General features: G+C 37.0%; 2 protein-coding genes across 2 annotated transcripts; one reads left to right on the top strand and one right to left on the bottom strand.

Annotated features, from left to right (window-relative positions):
* Positions 1-601: 601 nt before the first annotated feature.
* On the bottom strand, positions 602-3635 carry LOC563567 (D(1)-like dopamine receptor). The gene has a single exon (XM_087290447.1). It carries the CDS (start codon positions 3495-3497, stop codon positions 2154-2156), a length of 1344 nt encoding a protein of 447 aa, XP_087146573.1. The 5' UTR covers positions 3498-3635; the 3' UTR covers positions 602-2153.
* Positions 3636-5421: 1786 nt separating this feature from the next.
* tbc1d12a (TBC1 domain family, member 12a) lies at positions 5422-24391 on the top strand. The gene is made up of 13 exons (XM_087290445.1): positions 5422-6748; positions 10630-10756; positions 14424-14545; positions 15947-16029; positions 16216-16333; positions 16931-17037; positions 17217-17297; positions 19054-19148; positions 19249-19320; positions 21594-21722; positions 22020-22129; positions 22798-23056; positions 23184-24391. Exons 1-13 carry the CDS (start codon positions 5673-5675, stop codon positions 23274-23276), a joined length of 2472 nt encoding a protein of 823 aa, XP_087146571.1. The 5' UTR covers positions 5422-5672; the 3' UTR covers positions 23277-24391.
* Positions 24392-25829: the final 1438 nt, after the last annotated feature.

The following is a 25829-nucleotide window of genomic DNA, read 5'->3' as shown; positions in this document are numbered from 1 at the left end:
TTTATTCACGCCACAGTGCATGCTGGGGAACATCCTTAATAATCAGCAACAGCAACGTTCAGTATGCAGCAGTTCATACCTACAACTGCCAGGGAATATATTGTAGGTTTTACATTTGGATGTAGGCTCTTAATTATTTAGTGTGAAGCTATATGCTGGATTGTTTTTATTTACAGCACACACATGTTTCTACACACACAGCTGCATGCTCTGGCCATTGGGGTTTTTGAAAGGTCTTGGTGGGTCAGGCTGGATTGAGGTTGCAGTGTCACTCAAAGCCTTTGTTCTGAGAAGATGAAACACTTTGCGAGCCAGGTGATGCTCAGAGCAGCGTCTTTTTATCAATACATTTTTTCCCCCACGGTTTTCAATTTGTTTTGAAGAGCTTCGAGACTGAAGAATTTCTGACTGAAAGCAGGATGACTGTGAAAAGCAAATCAGCCGAAATGGCTTCATCCTTGTGCAAGTTCACTCTCTCACTCTGACACAGAAACAAAACAAATTGCTGCAAAATTGCTCAAAATAACCCTTTTAATCTGTAAGGCAAAAGTCAGGCTTTATATGTGGGAATCAAAGAATATAAAAAACAAAGCAAATGCGCTTTTCTTGAGGTTTTTAATTTTTCATACAAATTTGAAAATGTCTATTAATAAAACATTATTGACCATAAAACAGACAGGTAAAGCTCTAAATGAATATCCATATTTGTTTTATCATTTATTCATGTTGTTCTTTTGCTTTAGTGTTTAACTTCTGAGCTGCCTATATGTGTCACGATCATATTCGTCTTTCTTGTGCTCAACAGATCCACTGTGCAAAAAAATCAACTTAATCACCCATGCAATGTTATACAACAAGGTCAGTTTTACACAAGAGGATCTGAGGATGAGATTTCAGCTGCTGCGGTCTTAATGCCCACATTCCTGTTTGTGATATTCTGCATTTTACCATGAGAATGTCTATTCATGGCATAATGCACACTACTGTGAAGTAGGTTAGAAACAGGGAGGAGTTGAGACATAAATCACTCAATGACCTGCTTGTCCTGTGAACAATTACCTTCAAACAGTAAAAATATCAGATTACTTGACCTCGGATTATGAATGCACTTCATGAAGACAACTGGTGATTGGGTGATTAAAATTACATTCACAGAAAAATAAATGTTTGGACTTTTTATACACTTTTATGTTAAGAATCAATAACCTTAATCCAGACGTGCGAACTTTGAAACCTATTGCAGGATTCTTGGATGAATGACTGAAATTATGTGCGTCATTAACTTTTGAATGCAGAAAGAGTTTTTGACATTTGACAGAACAAATGCTTCTCCTGCTTTTTATGGTTGAAATTACATTTCTAGATATGTGAATTGAGCATATATGCTTGGAAGGTAATGTAAAGAAGACAGAAATTCAATAGGATGCTTTAGAAAGCGAGTCATTACGTTTGCTTAGTGAACACTTTGACAGATCTAAAATATAGCAGTTGACAGAAAGGTGCAAAGATAATGTGATTTTCCTGCAATGGTTTAAAGCTATGTAATCTGCAGAAGTTGCCAATCGCATTTTCTCACTTTAAAAACATCATTTCAAATGCCTTCATTGGAAAAATAACATAAACTTGAGTGAAACACTTGTGCTTAATCATATTATTAAATTAAAAGAATGATAAAAATAGGATGCAGGTGAACCACTGAGATCAATACGGGACATGTGACCCAGTTTAAGCAATAATAGTTTTATCATCCACCTGCATCAATAAACTAATGAATAAATTCATTTTAAAAGTCCTTATGATAAATCGTTTATACAAACGGTTATTGGGGTTTGCGTCCAATGTCCAAATGTATAGGTAAATGTGTTGTGAAGTAGTAAAACAGTAGCAGTATTTATGTTTTGCTAATATGCAACATTTAATACTGCAAGCGATCGAGCGGCGTATAAAGCTACTGTTTCTATGGTTACCACTTTAGCGAACTTACTGTTTTGGTACTTCACTAATAACCTAACGTTGCCGATACTTTTTGGTCGCTGAAAAGTTAATTCAAAAGCTTTCTTTTAAGAACTGAATCTGTTCAGTACTTTGTAAAACATTCAACCATTTGTTTTGGTTTGCTTTGGAAAGGTTAATGACCTCTTAACCCCCCTGAGTCATTCAGTAATGATTTGGCCTGGGATTCCCTCGCACTCCATGAGTCCAGTCGAGGTGAATGGTGTGATCGTGTCCAGTGAAATCTCCCCGTCGCACTCAAACTGCCCGATGTTCGGTAACAGCATGTTTTTGTGATTCCGAGAAACGTTCGAGGTGACCGAATCCTTGTCAAACGGGAGACTCTGCTCCTCTCGAGTGTTCGCCATCTGGGCAGCCAGTGGTTGCGCTTCTTTCTGAAGGGTCGTGTCGTGGTGATAGGACACCAGCTCGTTACTGAAGTTCACCGTCTCCACGGCGGTGCAGGGGAAAATTTTATTGCAGCCCAAAATCGAGGAGAACGCTTTCCTGAAGTCCGCGTTAAACGCGTAGATGACAGGGTTGAGGGAAGAATTGGCCCATCCGAACCACACGAAGATGGTGAAGGTCGTGTCACTGACGCACTGGCAGAAGGGCACCATGCAGTTGAGCACGAAAAACGGCAGCCAGCAAAACACAAAGACTCCCATTATGATAGAGAGTGTTTTCAAAACTTTGGTCTCTTTCTTGAAGGTGGTTTTCAGAGAGTTCTCGTTGGAGCAGTCGTTGGACTGGTGGTGGTTTTGCGCGTGTTCCACCGCTCTCTCCAAAGAGGAGATCCTGCGGATCTGCGTTTGCGCAATACGGAATATCCTCGTGTACGTGGCGATCATGATGATTACGGGGATGTAGAAACTTATAAGCGAAGACGAGATGGCATAGGTCCTGTTCAGGTTGGCTTTGCAGTTGTCGCTGTAGTCTGTGCCGTTTCCCCCTGCGCCCTCCTCGTCGTCATCAGCCATGTGCCAATTGAGCTGAACCGGGATGAAGGAGATTAGGATGGACAGGGTCCACGCCACTCCAATCATCATGAAAGCCACCCGGTGGGTCATTTTACGCTCGTAACGGAACGGGCTCGCGATGGCCCAGTAGCGGTCCACGCTGATGATGCACAGGTTGAGGATGGACGCGGTGGAGCACATGATGTCAAATGCAATCCAGATGCCGCAAAACCGGCCGAAAAGCCATGTGCCAGCCACCGCGGAAATTGCCTCCCACGGCATCACCAGGACGGCCACGAAGAGATCTGAAACGGCCAGAGAAATGACGAAAAAGTTGGTTACTTTGGAGCGCAGGTGTCTAAATTTGACCACGGCGGCACACACGAGTGTGTTCCCTAAAAGCGTGGAGACGATCAGGAGGAAGAGCACAAAACCAAGCAGAGCGCGCACGCTGTTCTGCCCGTCTCCATCCTCTCGCTCCTGCGCTCCGTGCGCGCGGTCCTGCGTGTGATTTGTACCGTTCTCCATTTCTAATATCGTATCCATTACTACAGATTATCAACAAAGCCAGTCAGCTACATTGTTTAAGTTAGTCTTTAGGAGAGACCTGTCCGTTATCCAGCTCTGTCCCATGTTGGCAAGTTGGGATAACTGCGTCTGATCTCGGTGCTGTGCGCGTGGAATGACCCACATTTACGCACTGGTGCGTCTCGCTCGAGAAGTTCTTGCTTTGTGATTGGTTTATGTCCACACCGCTGACTCTGTGTGATCAACTCCGACATTCCTTCTCTCCGAATGACTAGTTGCCAATTAACCTAAAATACGGACAGAAAATGCCACCCTGCAAATGATAAATAGAAAACATTTAGACAAATGATAACAATTAACAGGTGACAGAGCAAATTGAAGACAACAATAATAATAATAATACCAATAGGCCTATTATTATTATTATTATTATTAAATTAATGTACCTGATATAAATAATATTTTTTGTTGAATTTGAAAAGATCTGCATTTACCAAAAATAAAATCATATATTTTCACATGGAATACTTTGTGAATACTTTGGCAGAATCAATCAATCAGTAAATCAATCAATTAATTAATGTGAGCCTAAATATGCATGCATGTATTTAATAAAATTAGTTTACCATAAAAAACTTGCATGTTCATTTTCAAACATTGAACATTTTCATGTTATTGATGCAATGACTGGACATAAAGAGTCAAATTATTTGTAGTGATGCATGGGTCGAACAGTTTCTCCTTATTTGACAAGTATGAAAGATACAGGTTTTGTGCATCGCTGCTATATATGTCAAACTGTATCAGGCTTCTGGTTTGGTTTTGTTTCCCATTATTTACTGAGAAACTCCTCTTATAACTGTCAATCAAGTTACTGGATACTGCCATACTTTTTGTCCAGTAATAGTGCACTGAGAAACTCCAGAATTGCTTGAAGATTTATTTAACTATTTGTTTGGCAGATTTGTTTGATTATTTTTTGGGCAGATGAAGAGTGTACATCATCCGTTTAAAGCAATCTGACCTTCATGTAAATACCAGAATATTTTAATTTATGAATACCTATAGACTTAAAAGCCTGGAGACTACACCAACTAAATATGTGTTCAAAGTGAAATGCATCTTTTTTTGCACAAAAGAAAGCTTACACAAGAGGCTTTCCTATGGAATTTAAATAACAATGCATAAAAGACTATGGTGTCATATTTATTCCTTGAGGAATATAGGACAAATCCAGCAACACAATACAAACCTGTTCTATAAAAACATGTTCCCTGGACTTTTAAAAATTTAAATAAGTAAATTCATAGACATACATCATTCGTAAGGCAATTATCAGTGCATAAATATACAAATATTTATGATTTTTTAGACGTTTTTATTGTCACAATAGTCGTAAAACAAAAAGACTAATCTAAACAACTAAACAAGACTTGTGTAATGCCGCCCTCTATTGGTCATTTTAAATTCTACGATAGATAGATAGATAGATAGATAGATAGATAGATAGATAGATAGATAGATAGATAGATAAATAGATAGATAGATAGATAGATAGATAGATAGATAGATAGATAGATAGATAGATAGATAGATAGATAGATAGATAGATAGATAGATAGATAGATATGGTAAAACTTTATTTTCCTTTTCTCCCAAATGTTTTAGCGTTCCATATGAATAATGGAAATAGGCATAGATAGATAAATATATACGTTTTTTGCATTACATAGCCTATATGTGAGTAAAAAATATAACCTATTAATGGAAATATGCGTCTACAAAAATAGAAAACTGTTAAAGCTGTTACAACTTGGTTGTTGTGGGCTGCAACACAGAGTGTCTGCAGTTGCTCCAGCTGTCCGGTGGATGTCGCGTTAACTCCTGGAAATTCCACTTCCAGCCTTTCGCTTTGGGAGAGAGACACGCCGACACCACAATCAAAATGGCCTCTATCAGCGATTGCGCTGGACGTGGATCAAAATGTGCATAAACTACTACCCGCAGTGGCTTTACCATGCATCCTTAACGCTAAAGGCTTCGGGGGCGCGATGTCATGAGTATACCAGACCAGCCGAATTGGCGGACTACATAAGATGAGAGCTTGTTTTGCAGACAGCCCAGCAGAACCGGGGCGCCGCCGCTGCAGCAGGGCTTCATCCGCCTTTCCGACCCAGCGACACCTCCAGTGAGATGGAGAGGGTGGAGGATGCTGGTGAGCCCAAGCTCGCACCGTTTATCGATGTCAACGACAACCGGGAGGAGCACAAAGCACGCGTTTGCGGTTCAGACACAGACGGAGCACGGGAGGGCTCTGTTTACATTTCGCCATACGCGGATCCAGGCGGTGCTGGACAGCAGACTCTCTCCTCGGTGCTGACGGGGTGCAAGGCCGGGGTATTAAACGGGTTTCCCGAACAGCTGGATATGGTGTGTCCGGATGGAGAGGAGGAGACGCAGTCAGACACGGGTCGGGTTTCAGGGACTTTCGAGACCGAGGATAAACCCGACAAGGCGTATTTAAATTCCCAAATGAGGTCTGCAGTGTCATTCATGGGTAAAACCTCGCCCGATATGAAGATACCTAATGGAGATGTTACCCATGAACACATGGATCATGATCAAACTCAATTAAGATGTTTAAATTACACAGAAGGATTCAACAGGAAGGCGTCTGCTGCTTTAGACAGGGGTGTGAAAGTGGGCAATGGAGGGCTGTTGATTGTGAACAGCTATGACACCCTCTCTCAAGTCCCTTTTGGAGCCTTGGGTGGCCTTCCTGCTCCAGAACGTCCTGTCTTTGTTCATCAGAGCGATGGTGTCCTCTCCTCTGGGAGGTCATGTGAAAGGGTCAGTCATCCCAGCGCAGATGAGGCCCATCTCTGTGACCCGGATCCAGTATACACACTGACAGATCTCAGCACCAAGCTATCCTTGTCACCCCTGGCAGAAAACACCAGCGATTACACTGAGACAGACCCTAGTCCGGAGGAGGATTTCAGTGACACAGGGCCCCCAGTCAGGCCCCAGAACCTCCGGACAAACCCCGGGCACCCAATCTCCCTCAGCTGTGATGCCACTCCTTTGAGTCCTGAGGACGATGGGTATTTTGGGGCAGAGGGTTGTGTGGATGAATGTCTCAGCTCTGGGAATACATTTGAGGGCGTTCGGCGGCAGAGTGCTCCAGACAGAGTGGATGTTGACCCCAATGCCTCATCTGACCAGACACTTGGCACCAAGAGACATGGCATTGCTGATTTTCTTACCAGGTAGATGGCAGTTGAGCAGATTGATTTAATTTTATTTTACAGTGGTTTAGATCACTAGAATCAGTTACTTTTTCATTTGTTTGATTGTGTTTCTTTTTAAGGGCAGAGGAAATGATATAATCAGGATTATATCAGTTCTTGGCTGATTTGAGTGTTTTTTTCTTTCTTTATTGATGGGATTAAATATAAACTATCATTCAAAGTTTGGGGTTGATAAAAAGTCACTATACAGTATAAGAAGTCTTAACATATAATTGAGTACACCCCATTTTGAATATGACTATTTGTATCCATTTGTATCCATTTATTAAACAGATATATTTATTAAAATAATATTTTAGTCACCAAACATATTTGTAAATTGAAAGATAGTACAATTAAATTCAAGCAAGATTTTGCAAAAAATAAAGTACAACCTACAAAATGTCAACTAAAGTTTAATATTTGTCTATGACAAAAATTTGGGTGTACAAGTTTTTGGATCGTTATCATAAGTTATTTTGTTAGATAATCTCCAGATTTAGCTTCAGTACTGTATATAAGTATACTATTGTATAGCTTCCTATTAAAAATAGGAGTTTAAAAAAAAAGAAATTTGTGAGGGGTGTACTTGTATATGCTGAGCACTGAATATGTGTGTGTGTCATTTGCATTTATATGCATGCATTCAATCGATCAAAAGTAATGCGACAATATAGTATTTTATGTTAAATAATTTTTTTGAAACCCCAACACAAAGTTATTTGATGAATGGATAAAAAACACTTTTTAAAAACAATTTATTCCATCACTTTTGATCAATTTTAATGTATAGTTAGATTATTTATTGAAAAAAAACTATACTGATCACACACTTCTGAACAATAGTCCTATTATTGACTAAGCTACATGCTTTTATAGTCATCTTTTAGCGCAAGTTTTAGATGATAGTATCATGTCAACGATATTTTTACATTTTTTGCCTAACTATATAAATCTATATTTCATATTGTCCAGCTCAGACATTCTAATATTGATTTGCCGTTGACGAAATATTAGTTTCAAAATCTGTTTTTACAGTATTGTATTTATTTATTTATTTATTTTTCAATTTTGAAAAAAAAAAACTTTTTTCATGTCATGCAGAGTTGCATTTTGTTTTGAAGAATGAGGGAAAGTTGGTTTTATATTTGCACATTCAGACATTAAAGTCAAGTGCAATTTTGGGGTTTCCACCTGGATTTTGCCTACCCAAATTCAAAAGCTTCCCAAATCCACATGAAGAGGTGTAAATGCAACAGTTTGGTATAATTTTAAAGAAAATCAAGGCGCTTTTTTTGTAAACTCAAATTTTAAAGTGTACCTTTTAGGTACTGAGTGGTCTAGGCTGCTATAATTAATTTTGGTGGTTTCTGCACATGTCAGTAATCAGAAAAAAGAAAAATGCCTCTATCATAATGTATTTATTAATTTTAATAGTAATTATTCCAACTGATGAGAGAACCGAACCACTTATGGTGGTATTGGGCCAGTATGCACCTTTAAATTTAAAGAATGCAGAAGTAAATGACATCACAACATCATTTCACAAAAGTATTATTTGCAAATTCTGAGTTAAATAGTGAAATCATATTATAGTACAGCATTGTTTAGAGTTAATTAAGTAGTGCTAATGTTGTTTTGAAATCATACTTGCATGCTGATTTATACCGAGTATTCAAAGTAGCCTGGTAAACATTATAGGGTCAGACAAATGTGCGAATTTAAAACCAACTTTACCTCAGTATTTTAAAGTATTAGCTATGCTTTTGTGAAGTGTAGATTTGTGTAAGCAAGCTCTTTATTGTTTTAGAGCTTAAATCACACTGTTAAACACATGATCAGGTAGTGACAGGCGCTTTGATTACCACCTACCTGTGGACTTTTTTTCTTCACTGAAATGCTTCACAGAAGGTCTAAGGTGTTTACTTTGATAACACTCTTTTGTTTAGAGATGTTTGATCAAGAGAAGCCTCTTTGCTTTATGAAAGTCAAATCCAGTTTAAAAGCACAGTTATCTCAGTCTCGCATAAAGTCGAATTTCTACATCAGAACCAAATCACGTGACATTGCCCTTCATCTCTTACTGGCACCGTTTCTGTTATGTTTAGGTTGAAAGCTTCTTATTCCATCCATAAAGCAATACCAGAGTTCAGAGGGAGTCCCTGAAGCTTTGGTCTTTACAAAGAACTTGATGGACTTAGTTTGGAAAAACACACACTGTGGAATTTTAATGTCAGCATTTATGAGTTTCAGGGCTTCATAGCGTTCTGCCTTGTTTCTGCACTCTCCATGCCTTCACTTCCCTATTTTACATGGGCAGACTTCTCTTTTCCAACTTTATGTTAGCGTATCTTTCACCTTTGTTACACTTTCTCATTGTCCACTGTTGTGTCCATCACCCAATCTGTCTTTCTCAGCACATTATTGATCTGCTTCACTGGCTTTATTGTGTAATTAAGACAGCATTCGATTGATCGTCCTGCCAGAAAGCATGTTCAGAGGTTTAGTGAGCTCATCTTCTCAGTAGGGTCTGCTCATTAGCTGTGTGTTTTTTGTAAAGGGCACCTGTGACTGACTTAAGGCTTTATTTGCAGGATCACAATGAGTACATTGAAATTGCCTGCATTAGGCACATTAAACCATTAGACCTACTATGCATTGCTGAGGTGTCCCAAGATCTCAATTTTCCATACTCATAGTCTGAATTTAGTCTTACATAGTCTGAAAGGGTCACTAAACACTAAAACACATTTTTTGAGCTGTTGACAGTCGTATATGTGTCCCACACTGCAACTTCATTAATATGCATGCTAGCTTCGAAGACTGTACCTGAAACAGTGTTCAGACGGCACAGAGACGACACACGTCGTGTTGCCAAAAGTAGTGGGAAAATAATAAGAATTGTTTGGAGATACGGGTTGTCAGTGTTGTTCATAATGTGCTGCAGTGAAGGTTTTGTTTTCATTTTCTCTCTATGAGAGCACTGCTATGATTTTTCTTTTTTCTGTTGAACACAAGTTAAAATACTTTTGATAGGCCTGTCATAATAATCAATTTATCGACATCTCGCACAACACATGGACATGACCTCAATCATTTTTGGTGATGCAATATATTTCGCAAATACAGAAAAACTGTTTTAGGAACATTTTAGCTGATGCACAACATCTCATTTGGAGGAGTCAGTGTCAGTATGGTTAAAAAAACACTTTAGTATTTACTGTAAATTACTATAGTATATTTTCATGTGGGTGTCTGACAACTGAAAATTGATCTGGTAGCAGAAATCGCTGTTACTTTTTACATTGCACTTTTTTGTTAACATTATTTAGGATATGCGTTTTCCCTTTCTTATACCAATGCCTAATAATTCAACTTTTAAAAACAACCATTAAAAATATTATGTATTGTTTGGAAGAGTGTACTTGCATTATGATAATAATATATTGTAAATCTGGTATTATATGATGAGTCTTAAAATGACAATAATAAAGTTTATCGCAATATAATTTGGTGCACTATATCATTCAACACAAAATAGATATTGTGACAGGCCTAACTTTCAACAAATTTTTTTCTACTGTGGATGTCAGTGGCTACCAGTTTCCAACATTCTTATAATATAGAAAGAAAAATTATGGTGTCATGGAACAGGAAAAAAAACGTTTATATAATTTTGTCACTCTTTTGTAAATATTTGCATGACTTTTTTACATTGGTTGACCTTACTCCTATATTGACTGATTACAATTCTTTTCCAAGTGCTTAAGGTATAGTAGTGTACTGTGTGTGTTATTTTATTTTATTTTTTTAGGTTATTCACTTTTTTTCACTCTTATTTTGTCTTTCTCTTTTTAAAGGAGTTTGTTTTCCTGGAAGCCCAAAGAATCAAGGGCAGTGGCTTCCCATAGTGCTCCAGGATGGAAGCTGTTCGGGAAAATTCAGCTACGGGACAATCCTCTGAAAGACTCCAGAACCATTCAACAGGTGAGAGACATGGTTAAGACTTGAACATAAGAATTCAGTTTTTGTTCGTTCATCATAAAAATTTTTAAGACTTGTTTTTGGAAAATGGCACATAATAGAATCTTTGATATTTGATTCTATTAGGGAAAAAGCGGTAAAATCTTGGAATGTTGCTATTTTACAGTGTTAAAGTGCAATTTAGTCATGCAACATACACTATCAGTTTTAATTCTATAATATAAAGTCCTTTGCTCAGCAGTGATGTATTTATTTGATTAAAATGCACCAGAACAGTTACACTGGGAAATATTTCTATAATTAAAAATTCAATAATGTGATTTTTTTTTTTGATTTAGTACTGTGGTTTCCTAAATTGGGGTCAGGACCCCTTCGTGGGACAATTAAACTATTAGAATTAGCATATTTTATCCATAACCCACAGAAGATAAAATGGTAGTTAATACTTGTATAAAAAACAACAGCATGCAAATAAAAAGCCATCATCCTTTCTATTATTTTTTTTATAGGATTGATGTGATTACTTTAGATAAACAATACAGCAATAGCGTCAGCTGCAGCAGATTGATTTTATAGCACCAGATTAAACTTTCTGACGCCTTTATGGCAATCAGATACATTAAAAATGAACACAGGCCACAACTGAACATTGAGGATGATCTCTGAGTGGCGGTCTCCAAAATTTAACCAAGAATAGACTTGTGCTGAATTCATTGTGCCCACCAGTTTCTTTAGCTGAGGTTAATAATTAATATTAAATTATAGCCTATGGTTGTTGCAGTTTTTTGTGTTGTCAATATGCTCGTGTGTATATAGGCCTATTGTTGTGTATGCATGATTGTATATTTACAACTACCTCCAGGAAATGTAAGGGTCTTGAGTCACTGGCATTGTTATTTAGGGGGTCTCCGGCTGAAAGGTTTGGGAACCCCTGATTTAGTTGGGGATTTTTAAAGTCATTATTTTACTCTTCAGCGTAACATATTTCTCTAGAAATCATTCTAATATGCAGATTTGGTGCACAAAAAGAATTTCTTATAATAAAAGTGTTTTAATAAAAAGAGAGAGAGAGCGAATTAATGATCTAATTTTCCTTACCGTAGAACTGTTCCTTACTGAGTGTATAACCCTAGAAACAGTACATCTGTTTCCTTGACTAGAATCGTGGAAGTTCATAACCTTATTTGTGCAGAAAAAAGGTAGCAAGAGAAAGCAGCATTTGCAGAAGAGAGAGAGATAGAGAGAGAGCAAGCAAAAGAGAAAGAAGAGGAAGAGAAACCAAGAGAGCCTGACTCAGTGAAATAAAGAGGGATTGAGATTGCTGCTGGAAACTGTGCGTCATTTCGTGTGTCAGCCAGGAGAGACAAGTGTGTGTGGGCCAGGCGTGGGTGTTGTGTGTGTGTGTCTGCATGTGTGCAGCTGTCTTTACTCTTCCCTTCAGTAAGTGATGACTGAGCCTGTGTTGTTTTCAGCTCAGGATTCGCGCTCAATTCACACTCTGCAGGTGTCTCTCTGTATTCAATGGAGAGAAAGAGAGAGACCGCCAATAAATACACACTGACAATTGTTTTATTGATCTTTAAAAACCTGAAAATTTGTTGTCTTCTAAATTACTTATCTTCTAATTTTTAAAGGAATTTTGATATCTATTTTAAAATTAAATGCATTCACTGGCCACATTATTGGGTACCCTTGTTCAATGCAAATGTTTATTTAGCCAGTCACACAGCAGCAGCACCATTTAGGCATTTAGATCATCTGCTGACATTCAAACTGAACATCAGAATAGGATTTAAAAAGTACAATTCACCCAAAGATGAAAATTTAATCATGATGACTCAAATGGTTTGAGCTTCTTTATTGAGTTCTGAAGATATTTTGAAGAAAGCTGAAAACCTACAACCATTGACTTCCATAGCTGAATAAAGTCACATGATATGATGACTTCTGATTTCTGTCGTGACATTTATAGCAGGGTCAGAGTTTGACATTAACAATATAATGCATAGACCGTTCCTCTTGTCTTGAAGGTTGTCTAAAAAGGTTGCTGGTTTTAGTGCAATGGTGTGGAGGATATTTTCTTGTCAGATCTTTGGTACCATTTAGTACCATAGCATTAGAACCATTTGAGAATAGTTTCAATGGCACAGCCTGCCTGAATATTTGTTGAGAATTCATCATGTGATTGGTACATCCAGCTGGATAGCCTGTCATTCAAGGCTCAAATAATATCAAACTGTTGTCTTGAATATGACAAGGAGTTCACTTTTCTAGGCTGGTCTTGGGAGCCACTAGATTTTGAAAAAAAAAAAAAAAAAACATGGAAATGTAAAAGGAAAAACAACCTTTTACTTAATCTTCATTCAGGAGATTATGAACAGCTAAAAATCTCTTGTGGCCTGTTAAAAAGGTTGCTGATATAAAAATGTGGAGTTAACAGAAAAACTTGCTGACCTTGTCTGTTGCTATGTTGTTTAACCATTTAACCAACATCATGACCATGTATTGTCTGTCAGCACCATGGCCATAAATATGTATGTGTGTGTGTGTGTGTGTGTGTGTGTGTGTGTGTGTGTGTGTGTGTGTGTGTGTGTGTGTGTGTGTGTGTGTGTGTGTGTGTGTGTGTGTGTAAAGATTTATATATATATATATATATATATATATATATATATATATATATATCAAATTTTGGGGTCAGTAGGATTTTTAAATGTTTTAAAATAAGCATATCCTGCTCACCAAGGCTGCATTTATTTAATCAAAAATACAGTAAAAATGGTAACATTTTGAAAAGTTATTGCACTATAAAATAACTGTTCAAAAGTAGTTTATCATTTAATTTAATAATTTATTCCAGTAATTTTAAATATTTTTCAGCTTCAGGACTCCAGTCTTCAGAGTCACTTGATCCTTCAGAAATCACTCTATTAGTTATTATTATTATTATTATTATTATTATTATTATTACTATTATTAATGGTCATAGTAATAAAAGCAAAAATGAGTAATAATTTCATTTATAACTACATAAAATAAGTAATAACTATTCGATAAGAATTTAACAATATAACTTTTTTTTACATTTAATAAATACTGCCATGATGAGCAGAATCATTTTCTTAAAAAAAACAAAAAAAAAACATAAAAAACCTGACTCCAAACTTTTTTACGGGTAGTGTATATATATACCTTTTTTCCTGACTAAATGACATTGTATTTTAGCTTGGCTTTGTCCAGCATGTATACAAATCAGTTTAACTGTGACTGACAAAGTCAAGGACTTTTAAAAAGAGTGTATTTAACACATTTTTTATTTGATTGTCAATCAAATCAATTTTGATTAGTTTGAAATCTAAATTTTGATAGCGTGTGAAAATGTTTTGTCTCTTGTTGACCTTGTATTGGAGTCAGGCTGGTCAGCTGTTGTCTATTTGTATTTGAAACAGAAAGCTGTGTCAGACACTGTCTCACGAATGCACATTCTTCAGTTGTAATATGGGTTTAACATTAGGGCCCTGGCCTTGGGGCCTTTTTCTTGTAGCATGTGGGAATCCCATGATGGAATTTTTTCCTCCCTTCACTTCTCCTCCAGATACAGCTGAGGAACTGTAGACACGGACCTGCTGTAAACTCATAATGACTGCTCTTCTTTCCTTTTTTTTCCCTAAAGGAGTATGAGTTCAGGGCGGGGCCTGCTACAGGACCACCCCTTCACCCTCCACCAACGAGACGCAAGAATCTGGAGTTTGAGCCTTTGTCCACCACCGCTCTTATTCTGGAAGACAGACCTGCGTAAGTGTGAAACGTGAAGTTCAGCTCCCATAATGCATTGCTTAAACTACTGCAAGCACCCATTTAATCAAATATTTACCCAAATTCCCTGGCCGCTGCTAGTGAAACATAAGCCATCACACCAAATGTGTGCATATGAACTTGAAGAGCAGGTTTTATTATTAAAGTAATTGAACAGAACAGTTTGTGCTTGGCGTATTGTTAATTATTACAATTTGTGGCTGCTTATAGTATAGTTACTGTGAGCCACTGTTACTCATAACCAGACAAATTTCACACATGAGTGAGATTACTTTTCATATTGATGTAACTTAGGAACTTGTGGGGTAAAACTAGCTGGAATGTAGTTGCTTTGCTTTCCAGATAACATAATAGTAGAGAGCAAATATTTCTGTGAACAAAGATGTAACTGCATATTCAGCAATTGATGAAGCAGATTTTATAATATAAGGATTAACAATCTTAAAGACAAATACTTGGGTAAATGCGTGCCTCTCACTGTGTAAGGTGGTTTTGTGTCTGCTCTGAAAGAGAAAATGCACAAGATTCAGAGTAAAATCCTTCTGTTGACAAAAGGATTTAAACCAAAACCAAAAAAACAACTGACATACTGGAGGGCTATTAGTGAAAACAGGGATAAATCTCCTCTGAAATCTGGAAAGTGTTGCAGAAATTTCCAGTTCTTTGTAATAACAGATGGTCAATTTTTATGTGCAAATCAGAGATTAACACTTTTTAGCTTCATGGCACAAATTTGGTTTTGTCATTTTAAAATGACGCTGAAGCATTTTATCCATGTTAAAAAGACTTTTATATACAAAAAAAAAAAAAAACTAAAATGACGTGTGTAGTGGTGTGTGTTATTGGTTTTCTCTACTAATGGCAGGCTGCAACTATTTATGAAGCTCATCATGATGAGTAATTCTGGTTTATAATAGTGCCACATAAATTGCATATTGTAGCTTTAACTCTATGTATAGGTTCTATGTATGTCTCAGTAAGTCACATTCATTACGTTGATCAAAAGACAAGCTTCAGAGTTTCTATACAAATTTTACGTAGCATAACTTTAAAATTTAGTTAAAAATAAAATTTAGATTTTACTTGAGCAACTATCAGCATTGCAAGGGATGGCTCACCTAAAATGAAAACACCTACCCTCATGTGGTTCCAAACCTTTTTGATAAAAAGTTTCTTTATTATTTTAAACTCAATATTTGGAAGAAAGCCAAAAACCTGTAACTATTGACTTTTATTGAATGAAAAATTAAAACTTTGGAAGCCAGTGGTTAGAAGAAATATTGACAGGTTTGGAACAAGTAAACAATGACAGAATTCAGTTTATATCCCCTTAATGCAGTTTCAACTTCTTATATATTTCTTATATATGTATAATTGTAGAAACCTGCCAGCTAAATCAGAAGAGGAATCTCAAAGACACCGGCAGGAGTACAGTGAAATGGTTGCAGGGGCCAAGAGAAGGGGTGAGTAATGCATGTGTCTTTGTGCAGATGCTCATTAGAGTATGATTGCAATGGTAATGACATTTGGCACTTGAGACCATGCACCTTACACATTCACACACACACACACACACACACACACACACAAACTGCTGCATTAATGTTGTTACCTAACCTCTTACCCACATACACCTTTTCTTCATTTAGAGATGAAAGAGGCGCAGAAGAAAAAGCGTCAAATGAAAGAACGGTACCGTCAGGAGGAGAACATCGCCAGTGCCATGGTGATCTGGAACTCTGAAGTCCTGCCTAACTGGGAGAGCATGTAAGTAAAGAAACTTGATACAGAGGAACATAACCTACTGCCAGCTAGCGATTCAGAAGTGTTATTGCAGAGCAACAGAAACAGCAGTCAGAAGCATAAATGCACGGCTACGCGCAAGACTGGTGCCGTGGGCCATGCTGATCACTCGACACAGATGTATAAATCAGCCCTTTCATACGTTTGTTAGTTTTGCATTTAGAAGTACACACGCTTTAAAGTCGAGATGTCCCATTTTGATGTCTGCATCAAATTAAAGCAAAACTGACAAAATATGCTAAGCTAGTTTGCTTAGAGTGGTGTCCTGAACACAATTTAACCAAAGAAATTGATGAAAAAAACATTTTTGTGAAGCAAAGTCCCTTTCAAGAAATGTCTGTTCTCTTAGCAATCATATTTGCAACAGCTCCGGGAAGTTCATCCAAGTACAAGTCCTATCTAAATCAATGTGAAATACTGAAATCTCAAAAACAGCGTGCTGAACTTGCAATTAAATTCCTTTTCTGAATATGTAGGAAATTTTTTGTTTTTATTGATCCTTACTCGGCATCACAAACAAAGATTTATCAACCTCTTATAATGTTTTTTGTTATGTTGTAGGCGTAACACTCGGCGGGTACGCGACCTTTGGTGGCAGGGCGTTCCTCCCAGCGTCCGAGGAAAGGTCTGGTGCCTCGCCATCGGGAATGAACTCAACATCACTCCAGGTAAACATGACAGCTGCTGCACTATTCACATTTGCTTTTTCTTGATCATCTGTGGCCATCTGGCTCAGTGTAACATCAGTCTGACAAATCATACAAACACAGATTGTGTCCAGATGAACTGTGTTGACACTGAAGCAGATGTTGTGTTTGTCACGGCTGTTGTGTTTTGTGTGTTTTAGAACTGTATGAGATCTTCCTGTCCAGAGCCAAAGAGAAGTGGAGGAGCTTCAGTGAGACCAGTTCAGTCAATGAAAATGAAGGTCTGTGTTTGTTGACACAATGATGGTAGTCAATCTTTTTTTGTCCTTCACTAATCTGACTGTAAACTAAACTAATGCATAGAAGCATGTCACTAAACAATCTTATCTTTGAAAGTGAAGCCTCACTTTCATGGATGAGTTGAAACAAAGCAGATGACTTTTCTTATCTACATTGACTCGGTAAAGGACAATGAAATGCATTTTTATGCTACACTCATGTTAATTTTACATTTTTTTTTTCAATTTCAAAGGGTAGTTCACCCAAAAATTAAAACACTAAAGAGGATTTATTGAAGAATGTTGAAAAAAAGCAGCCATTGATTTCTATAGTATTTTTTGTTTCTACTATGGATGTCAGTGGCTGCTTTTTCCCAACATTAATCAGAACATCCTGTTTTGTGTTCTACAGAACTAAGAAATTCATAAAAGTTTGGAACCACCAAAGGGTGAGTAAATGGTGAGGAAATTTGCATATTTGGGTGAACTGTCCCTTTAAGAGTCATGAGAATAATGTTGTATTACATAAATTATTTTAAGGGGCACCTATGATAAAATTCTTCTTTGACAGCCGCGTATTAACATGTCTCCGTAGTTACATGTATAATCATATCAGCAAAGCACCTGGGATTAAAAGATCTGTTGAGCTCTCTGTGATCATCAATCATCATCAAATGTGATCAAGAATGAGTTTTACAAGTTGTTACAAAAAGTTTTTAAATCAGTGCATGTTTGTTATGAATTACAGCAAATTTACAGTCTTTACTTCATCACCACAGCCGCATGTCAGTACAATTATAAAAGAAGACGCTTTTTGTTTGTGGATATTAAATCAGGTTTGTTTTGTACATTAACATAACAGATATCCATACAGTAGTGGATATTAACGTGTTTCCTGTCACACTTGACATGCAAAACATGCAAAGTTAACAACCTTATAAAGACATTGTGTGTGACTCATCATTGCAGAAAGGCTTGAATTAACTCCACAACAAATACATCAAATAATCATTGGGAAAGTTCTTACTGAAGTATTTCTCACAAACATTACATGAGATCTGCTTTCTTCGTGTCTGACACTGTGCTGTTTATCTAACGCAGCCGAGGTGGAGATTGAGGCACACTCTGACAGGCACATGGGGACGGCGAGCGGGGAAAACTAGCATTAAAGGCACAGGCCACAAAAACAGCTACATAGATTTCAGAGCAGTAGATTTTAATATTCTGAAAGGTATAATAAATAGTCTAATGGGTATTTTGAGCTGAAACTTTACAAACACATTCTGGAGACACAAAAGACCTAAATCTTGAAAAGGGGTAAAATAGGTGCCCTTTAAAACATATTTTACTTTGTTACTAGTCTTAGTGTATTTGAATGAAGAAAATAGTCTGGGTGCACATAAGATACTTTATTAAAATAAAGACAAACAATAGTATTTTTAAATATCACCAGACTTTTGAAAGGTGTGTATATAGTTTATAGTTTTTTCTTGCTTTTTTTACTACTGTTCTATATTATTGCATCAGTTCTCTACACATTGATTTAAATGCCACTCAACATTGCTGTTTTGAATGTTTATTACATCCTCGTTTTTCATTCATCTGACTTGAAGGGAAAAATTCTGTCTAAATATTTATATATTTTTAAATTCATTTCAGAGCAAAATTGTAAAGATTGAATTCTGTCAAAAGAATGAAAAATAAAGCTGGCAACCATCTCCAGTCTGACTGATGACTGTATCCGGTTTTAATTGATTAGATTGTGGCGTGTCACTGGCAGACCGAGAGTCTAGTCTGGATTTAATCAAGCTGGATATTTCTAGAACCTTTCCCTCGCTCTACATATTCCAGAAGGTAAAAACAGTCTAGGCTCTGCAGCCCATTGTTTATGTATGTTTTTTTTTCCTGGTTGTATAATTTGTTCCCAAAATGACCGTCATTCTCTGACCATCAGGGTGGACCATATCATGATATATTGCACAGTGTGTTGGGGGCCTACACCTGTTATAGGCCTGACGTAGGCTATGTAAGTATTCTCTTTGCTTAACATAAGCAGGGGTGCACATACATCATTTTTGGTTTTGTCTTTATATTTAAAATTAACTTAAACATAAAATCCGAACATGAACATTAATTTTAAATATGTTATTTAAAGATGGTATATAGTGGCTCACAGTATTCTATATGCAGGATTGCATGATCTGCTGGCGCTTTGACAGTTTGCTTGATTGTTCAACTTTAAACATGGATTGTAAATATGTTATTTAAAGATGGTATATATTTGCTGTGTTCTCTATACAGGGCCGCATGATCTGCTAGTGCTTTGACAGTTTGCTTGATTGTTCAACTTTAAAAATGGATTGTAAATATTTTATTTAAAGATGGTATATATTGGCTGTGTTCTCTATGCAGGACCGCATGATCTGCTAGTGCTTTGACATTTTGCTTGAGTGTCCAATTTTGGAGTTGAAATGTAGTTAAGCTTTTTAGAATTCCAGCACCAAACTACACATACGTCCATTTACTGTACCATAAAGTTCAATAAATTAATAAAAATAAGTAATTGTCTGCTGAAGTTGTGCAGAAATAAAACTAAATTATCTCTCCTTGCTGCATGTAAAGTATACGTGTCAAAACAGCAAGTAATAAATAAACACACAAATCCATACTGTATGTAATTATTAGCAGCTCAGTTCCATGATTTGGTTTGATTGTTAAAGCCTGAAGTGAACCGCACCAGAGTTTAAGTGAACCATGCACCAGACTAACACAGTTGACACCAGGCGTTTGTAATTATTATCTTGCCAGTGATGCATGGGCAAATTTTTGATTTTGCAGTAACTTGGGTAACAAGTTTGTCAACAGTACTGGTAGATAAAAGCATCATATCTGGCCTGCATTGTTTTTATTTTAATCATGCATGCACAACTTCGAAGTTTATGTGCCCTGGACATAAAGCTTTCTTTTATTAAAAGTTTGTACTAAAGGTTTGCAATGTTTTGTAAATGTCTTTATAGCTCTATTGCAAAATGATCCCTTTTCATTACCTGTATTAAGGAGTTTTTTTTTTTTTTTTTGCAATTAAAACTTATCCTCATGATTAGTCATTATAAAATTCATCACAGATATACACTACCAGTCAAAAGTTTGGAATCAATTTCTTTTTCTTTTTCTTTTTTTTTAAGAAAATTATTCTGTTCATCAAGGCGGCATTTATTATATGTAAAAACAATTGTTGAATATCTATTAAAATGTTAAATAACTGCTTTCTTATTGTATGTAGTTTCAAATTAAATTATTACTTGAGTCATTATTGCTTTTATTACCATTAATGATAATAATAAAAATAATAATAATTAATATTGGAGTGATTTCTGAAGGATCATGGGACTCTGTAGAACAGCTTTTGAACAGTTATTTTATAGTGCATTAACATTTCACAATTTTACAATTTGTACTGTATTTTTGTTTAAATAAATGCAGCTTTGGTGAGCAGGAGAAGCTTATTTTAAAACATTTGAAAAACATTCTGAGCCCAAACTTATTACCGGTAGTGCAGGTAGGTTTACATGTAAGGCAGCCTACACACTAGCTATTATTTTTAATAGAAGGTGACATATTCATGCTAGACAAGCATTCATTTATTATTAATCATGTCTTATTGATGTCTGCATGGTAAATAGTGGCATTTCTCTGTCAATATGTTCAAGTTATAACGTTTCATATTCAGTCCAGACATACCACATCATCTTTAAAGAATAATCATATGACTTTTTAAACACCTCATGTGACCCGGAAATGCGAAAACAAAATGGAATGAGACTATAGTTTCTAGCTAGATAAGTCTAGAAAATAGCGACCTTTTAATTTCCGTCAGTCTTGGTACACAATATGTGGTGACGCTTTCAATAGGACAATTATCTGAACTCATTGGTCATTTTTGAGCAAGATACTAGTCCGATTAAATGCTCTATGCTAAGCTAAACTAAGCTAAAAATGCTCCTGCCAGACCCGAAGAATTGCTGAATAGATGAAAAAAATTCTAAAACTAAACTACACTAAACTGTTTAACTTTAGGGAAGTTTTTTTTAAAGTGTAGTTTAAAAAAAAAAATAGTTTTGCAATATGTAGCCATTATTTGTGCTAAGTTTACGTGTTTCCATTAAGAATATTTTTAATTTACTATTTGAATCTGTGCAATTCGAAAGGTAATAGAAACTTACCTACTGATGAACTGTCCTTGTGCATTTATGAATGTCATTCTATGGGAGTTTTACATTTGTGTCTGGTGTGATTTAGGTTCAGGGGATGTCCTTCATTGCTGCTGTTCTCATTCTGAATTTGGAGGAAGCCGATGCCTTCATTGCCTTTGCCAACCTTCTCAACAAACCATGCCAGATGGCCTTCTTCAGAGTGGACCATGACCTGGTACACATGCACTCTCAATTTTCATCCAACGAATTTGTGGTAGACCTGCAACATCACCCATATTTGCTCTTAAAATAGAGGGAGCAATGTGTCTGCATTTGCTGTCAGCATTTATTCCAACCATCTGTTGACCCACTTTATAGAGATTTAATTTGCCTGACACACTCTGAGTTAGAAACTATGAGCCAAGAACTCCCAAAACTGCTGATGAACATTGCTTTTAGCACACACACTGCTTTTGATCAGGCTTGTGTTTAAGTTGGACTCGCTGTAACGATACTTTGTTTTCCTCCAAAGATGCTGAAGTATTTTGCAGCGTTTGAGGTGTTTTTTGAGGAGAACCTTCCCAGACTTTTCCAGCACTTTCAGAACAACAGCTTGACGCCTGACTTTTACCTCATAGACTGGTAAATCAGCTTTAAAATCTCTCTTCCTGCTGTGTTTGCTCGTTTTTCTTCTCTCTGTGTTGCTTTTCCTTGTTTTGAAATGGGAGAGCAGAGGTTGCAATGCTTTCCTAACGCAACTCTTTATCGCCCCCTAGGGCTGCTTTTATGTTTTGTCAAACGAGAGAAAATGTTTTCATATTTCCTCTAGAAAAGTAAGCTTGAAACAAGTCTAAGGTGGTTAAGTGTAGAATTAGTGTCAAGCTTTTACAACGTAATGTACATAATTCCTTTTTCCATTTATTTAATAGAAGCATATATTTGAAAAGCACTGTTGTTAGTCCACCTGTAAATTTTCTTCTTCAAATTTTTTTCTTCAAATATTTCCCAAATGCTGTTTAATTAAAACACATTTTTTTTGCATAATAGTTTTAAACTAAATAGTAAAAAAAAAAAATAGTAGGACTGTGAAACATAGCTGCATTATTACAATTATTATGAGAAATGATAATATTATGAACAATTGTATTTTGTTGACTCTCAAAAGACAAACGTGAATTAAAAACTGATTGTGTTAATGAGAACTTTTAGCAGCTGCCGTATTTAATTACGTTTCCATCTTCACACATCCAGAGCAGCTGATCGGAGGAGGTTTTGCTAGTCTTTGACAGCTCTGTTCACTCTGTTCTCAGGATCTTCACTCTGTACAGTAAGTCTTTACCGCTAGACGTGGCGTGTCGTGTTTGGGATGTGTTTTGTCGAGACGGAGAGGAGGCGTTATTCCGGACGGGATTGGGGATCCTGCGGTTGTACCAGGATGTTTTGCTGCAGATGGATTTCATTCATAGTGCGCAGTTTCTTTCCCGGTTGCCTGAAAACACTCCTGCACACACACTCTTCTCCTGCATCGCAAACACACAGATGATCAGCAACAACCGCCGCTGGAACCAGGTGAGAAACACACACTTGTACTATTTTTTTTTTAAGGAGTTTTCAAGTGTCAGGATTAAAAAAAAAGTAAATGGCACTAAACAGTTGAAGAACCTTCAGTGTGCTCCTATATGTGTTCCTCCTGCAGGTTTTCTCCACTCTTATAAAAGACAGACTTAAAGAAACGGACAAAATCAGCAACAGCAGCAGCAACAGCAACAGTCCAGCCTTAAGAAGCTGAAAGCAGCGGCCTCGGAGAATGTTTAGAGACGTCACTCAGCACTTTGACCTTCAGCAGTGTGTGCCTGACCAGGACATACAAGTACTGTCCCGTTTGAAGAAGCTCACGCTGGACCCCGAGTCCTGTGGAGGAGACGTCTCTTCACTAGCTCTCGGCAGCCTGCTTGTGCATATGTTTGAGCCTGAGAATAAGACAAATGTGAGTCGGGTGACCGTATAATGTGCCAACTTTGTCAATGTTACTTTTGTAATGTTGTAACTATGAGAAAACAAACTAATCTGAAGCGTTTACACACACACACACACACACACACACAGAGAGGCCAAACGCCAACACTCCCTGTTATGAACCAGCGTTAAGCCCTCTGTTATAAACACACAACATAAACCTGCGGTAGCCTTTCATTAGCACATACCAAATCTGTTGTTAATGTGTTTGTTATGCTGTTTCGTTCAAGTTAGCTGAATTTAGCTCATTTGCTAACATATTTGCCATTGAGTTTTCCTCAGTGTCGCAAAAACACGTCAAAAGTGGAGCCAAAAGTGATAAATGAACATATTATATCTTTAGACCAGTGCTGTGATGTACTAGCACTCCAGATTTGAACACTTATAAAAAAAAGTCAACTATATTAATTGAAGTGAAACATTACAAATGGACACAAACTAACTAACCAGCAGCAAACAAGAGATCAACTTTTGCACCTTCGACACTCCAAATGAATGAACCTTGACATTTCCAGATTTCTTTTTCAGTTATTTAATGTCTTTATTTTATTTATGAATCATTTCTCTTGCTTTTTCTCTGTCTCTTTTGTTTACTTCCTCACTGTTGTACAGTTTTCTTACATAACCGTTGTTAATGAACATTTCTGGTGTGAGGGCTGTAGTGTAGATGTGGAAAAATCGCAGTATTGGAGACTTGCCGTCTTCCTGTCTTTCTTCCTTTTTTTTTAATTTTATTTTAATTATGAAATGTAATGTTACACAGAAGTTGATAGAAAGTGTGAACCGAAACATGGGGTTAGCGTGTATTTAAGAGAGCCATTCGCAGATTGTTGGAAAATGTGTTTTCCAATTCTTTGGATTTAAATATTAAATTTAATGAAATCCCTACTATTTTCTTGGAATTTGGTTATCGTTCACACTGAATGTGTTTTTGCATTCCACTGTGATGCTTTTCTATTGTTTTTCTATGCAAATTTGTGATAGACACTTTTATGTATTGTGCTTTTTCTAGAGCCGGGGTCACCAATCTCGTTCCTGGAGGTTCGGTGACCTGCAGGGTTTAGCTCAAACTTGCCTCAACACACCTGCCTGGGTGTTTCATATATACCTTTTAAGACCTTGATTTGCTTGTTCAGGTGTGTTTGATTAGAGTTGGAGCTAAAATCTGCATGACACCGGACCTCCAGGAACAAGTTTGTTGATCCGTGTTCTAGGGCCTCCAGACCTCATGTTCTTTGATTTTAGTTTGGTTTGCTCTTTCAAAATGTTCATCTTTCAAAACAGAAGTTGACTAGTCGATTCTTATGTTGGAGACTAAAATTGACCATTTAAGGCACAGTTGTAAAATCCAGTTGCTGGAGGGCTGCAGCTCTGCACTGTTTATTTCCAACCCTGCTTGAACATAATTAAGCTGTGGTCACACTGCACTTTTCTCCCCATTGACTTCCATTCATACGCACGCGAATGCAACAGACTTGAAACGCAAGGTCGTGCGGCAAGTTTCCCAGTTCACTGCGTTTGGAAAGTTCAAGCTTGGTGAACTCTGACCTGCGAAATCGCCTCAAGTGACTGTGTGAGACCAATCGAAGATCAAAACATGACCTCTCTGGACAGAAATTCAAAATAAAGAGCAATCGATCACTTTTTTTAATTGTCTAATCATCTTGTTTAATCCCACCCCTGTTCGCAGCGTCGTACAGCAGAATTTTGTACGCACAAACTCTAGTGTGACCGCAGCTTTACCTGTAGGTTTCAAACAAAACTAAAGGACCTGATTAGTTTGATCAGGTGTGTTTAATTAGGGTTGGAACTGAACTGTGCTGAGCTGCAGCCCTCCATGAACTGGATTTGATTTGTGATTAAAAGCCTCAAGTTAATGGGTTAGTTCACCCAAAAATTAAACTTTTGTTAGTTACTCACCCTTATTATCCATTCCCCTGAGACATTTGTTGATCTTCAGAACAGAAATAAGATATTTCGGATGAAATCTGAGAGCATCCTCGTCTTCCAAGGGTTCACAAATGTTCAAAGTCCAGGAAAGTATCCAAAAACATTGTCAAACTTACTTCAGCGGTTCAACTGTAATCGTACAAAGCTCCAAGTACAATTTTGTGTGCCAAAAAAACTGTACAAATGTTCATCTTTGTCTTCCAATTATATCAGGTAATACGAGGCTTGCATGTTGCTGACTCTAATGGTAAAACATCGTTCTGCCTGTAGTAAATGCACACCCTGATCACCTGATGCAGGAGAACAGAGGTTAACATCAAATTTACAGTTTTTTGGCAGACAAAATTGCTTCTGGGACTTAAGATGATTACAGGTG

This window comes from Danio rerio, chromosome 17 (assembly GCF_052040795.2).
Source record: "Danio rerio strain M-AB ecotype USA chromosome 17, GRCz13ab, whole genome shotgun sequence".
Lineage (NCBI taxonomy): Eukaryota > Metazoa > Chordata > Actinopteri > Cypriniformes > Danionidae > Danio > Danio rerio.
Note: the sequence above shows the minus strand (reverse complement) of the source record. Positions and strands in the feature narration are given on the sequence as shown.

Coding starts and splice junctions, on each gene's coding strand:
- LOC563567 (XM_087290447.1), bottom strand. CDS start 3,497: ATGGATACGATATTAGAAATGGAGAACGGTACAAATCACACGCAGGAC.
- tbc1d12a (XM_087290445.1), top strand. CDS start 5,673: ATGGAGAGGGTGGAGGATGCTGGTGAGCCCAAGCTCGCACCGTTTATC. Junction 16,030..16,215: donor TGCAGGGGCCAAGAGAAGGG/GTGAGTAATGCA, acceptor TTCTTCATTTAG/AGATGAAAGAGGCGCAGAAG. Junction 19,321..21,593: donor ATAGGCCTGACGTAGGCTAT/GTAAGTATTCTC, acceptor GGTGTGATTTAG/GTTCAGGGGATGTCCTTCAT.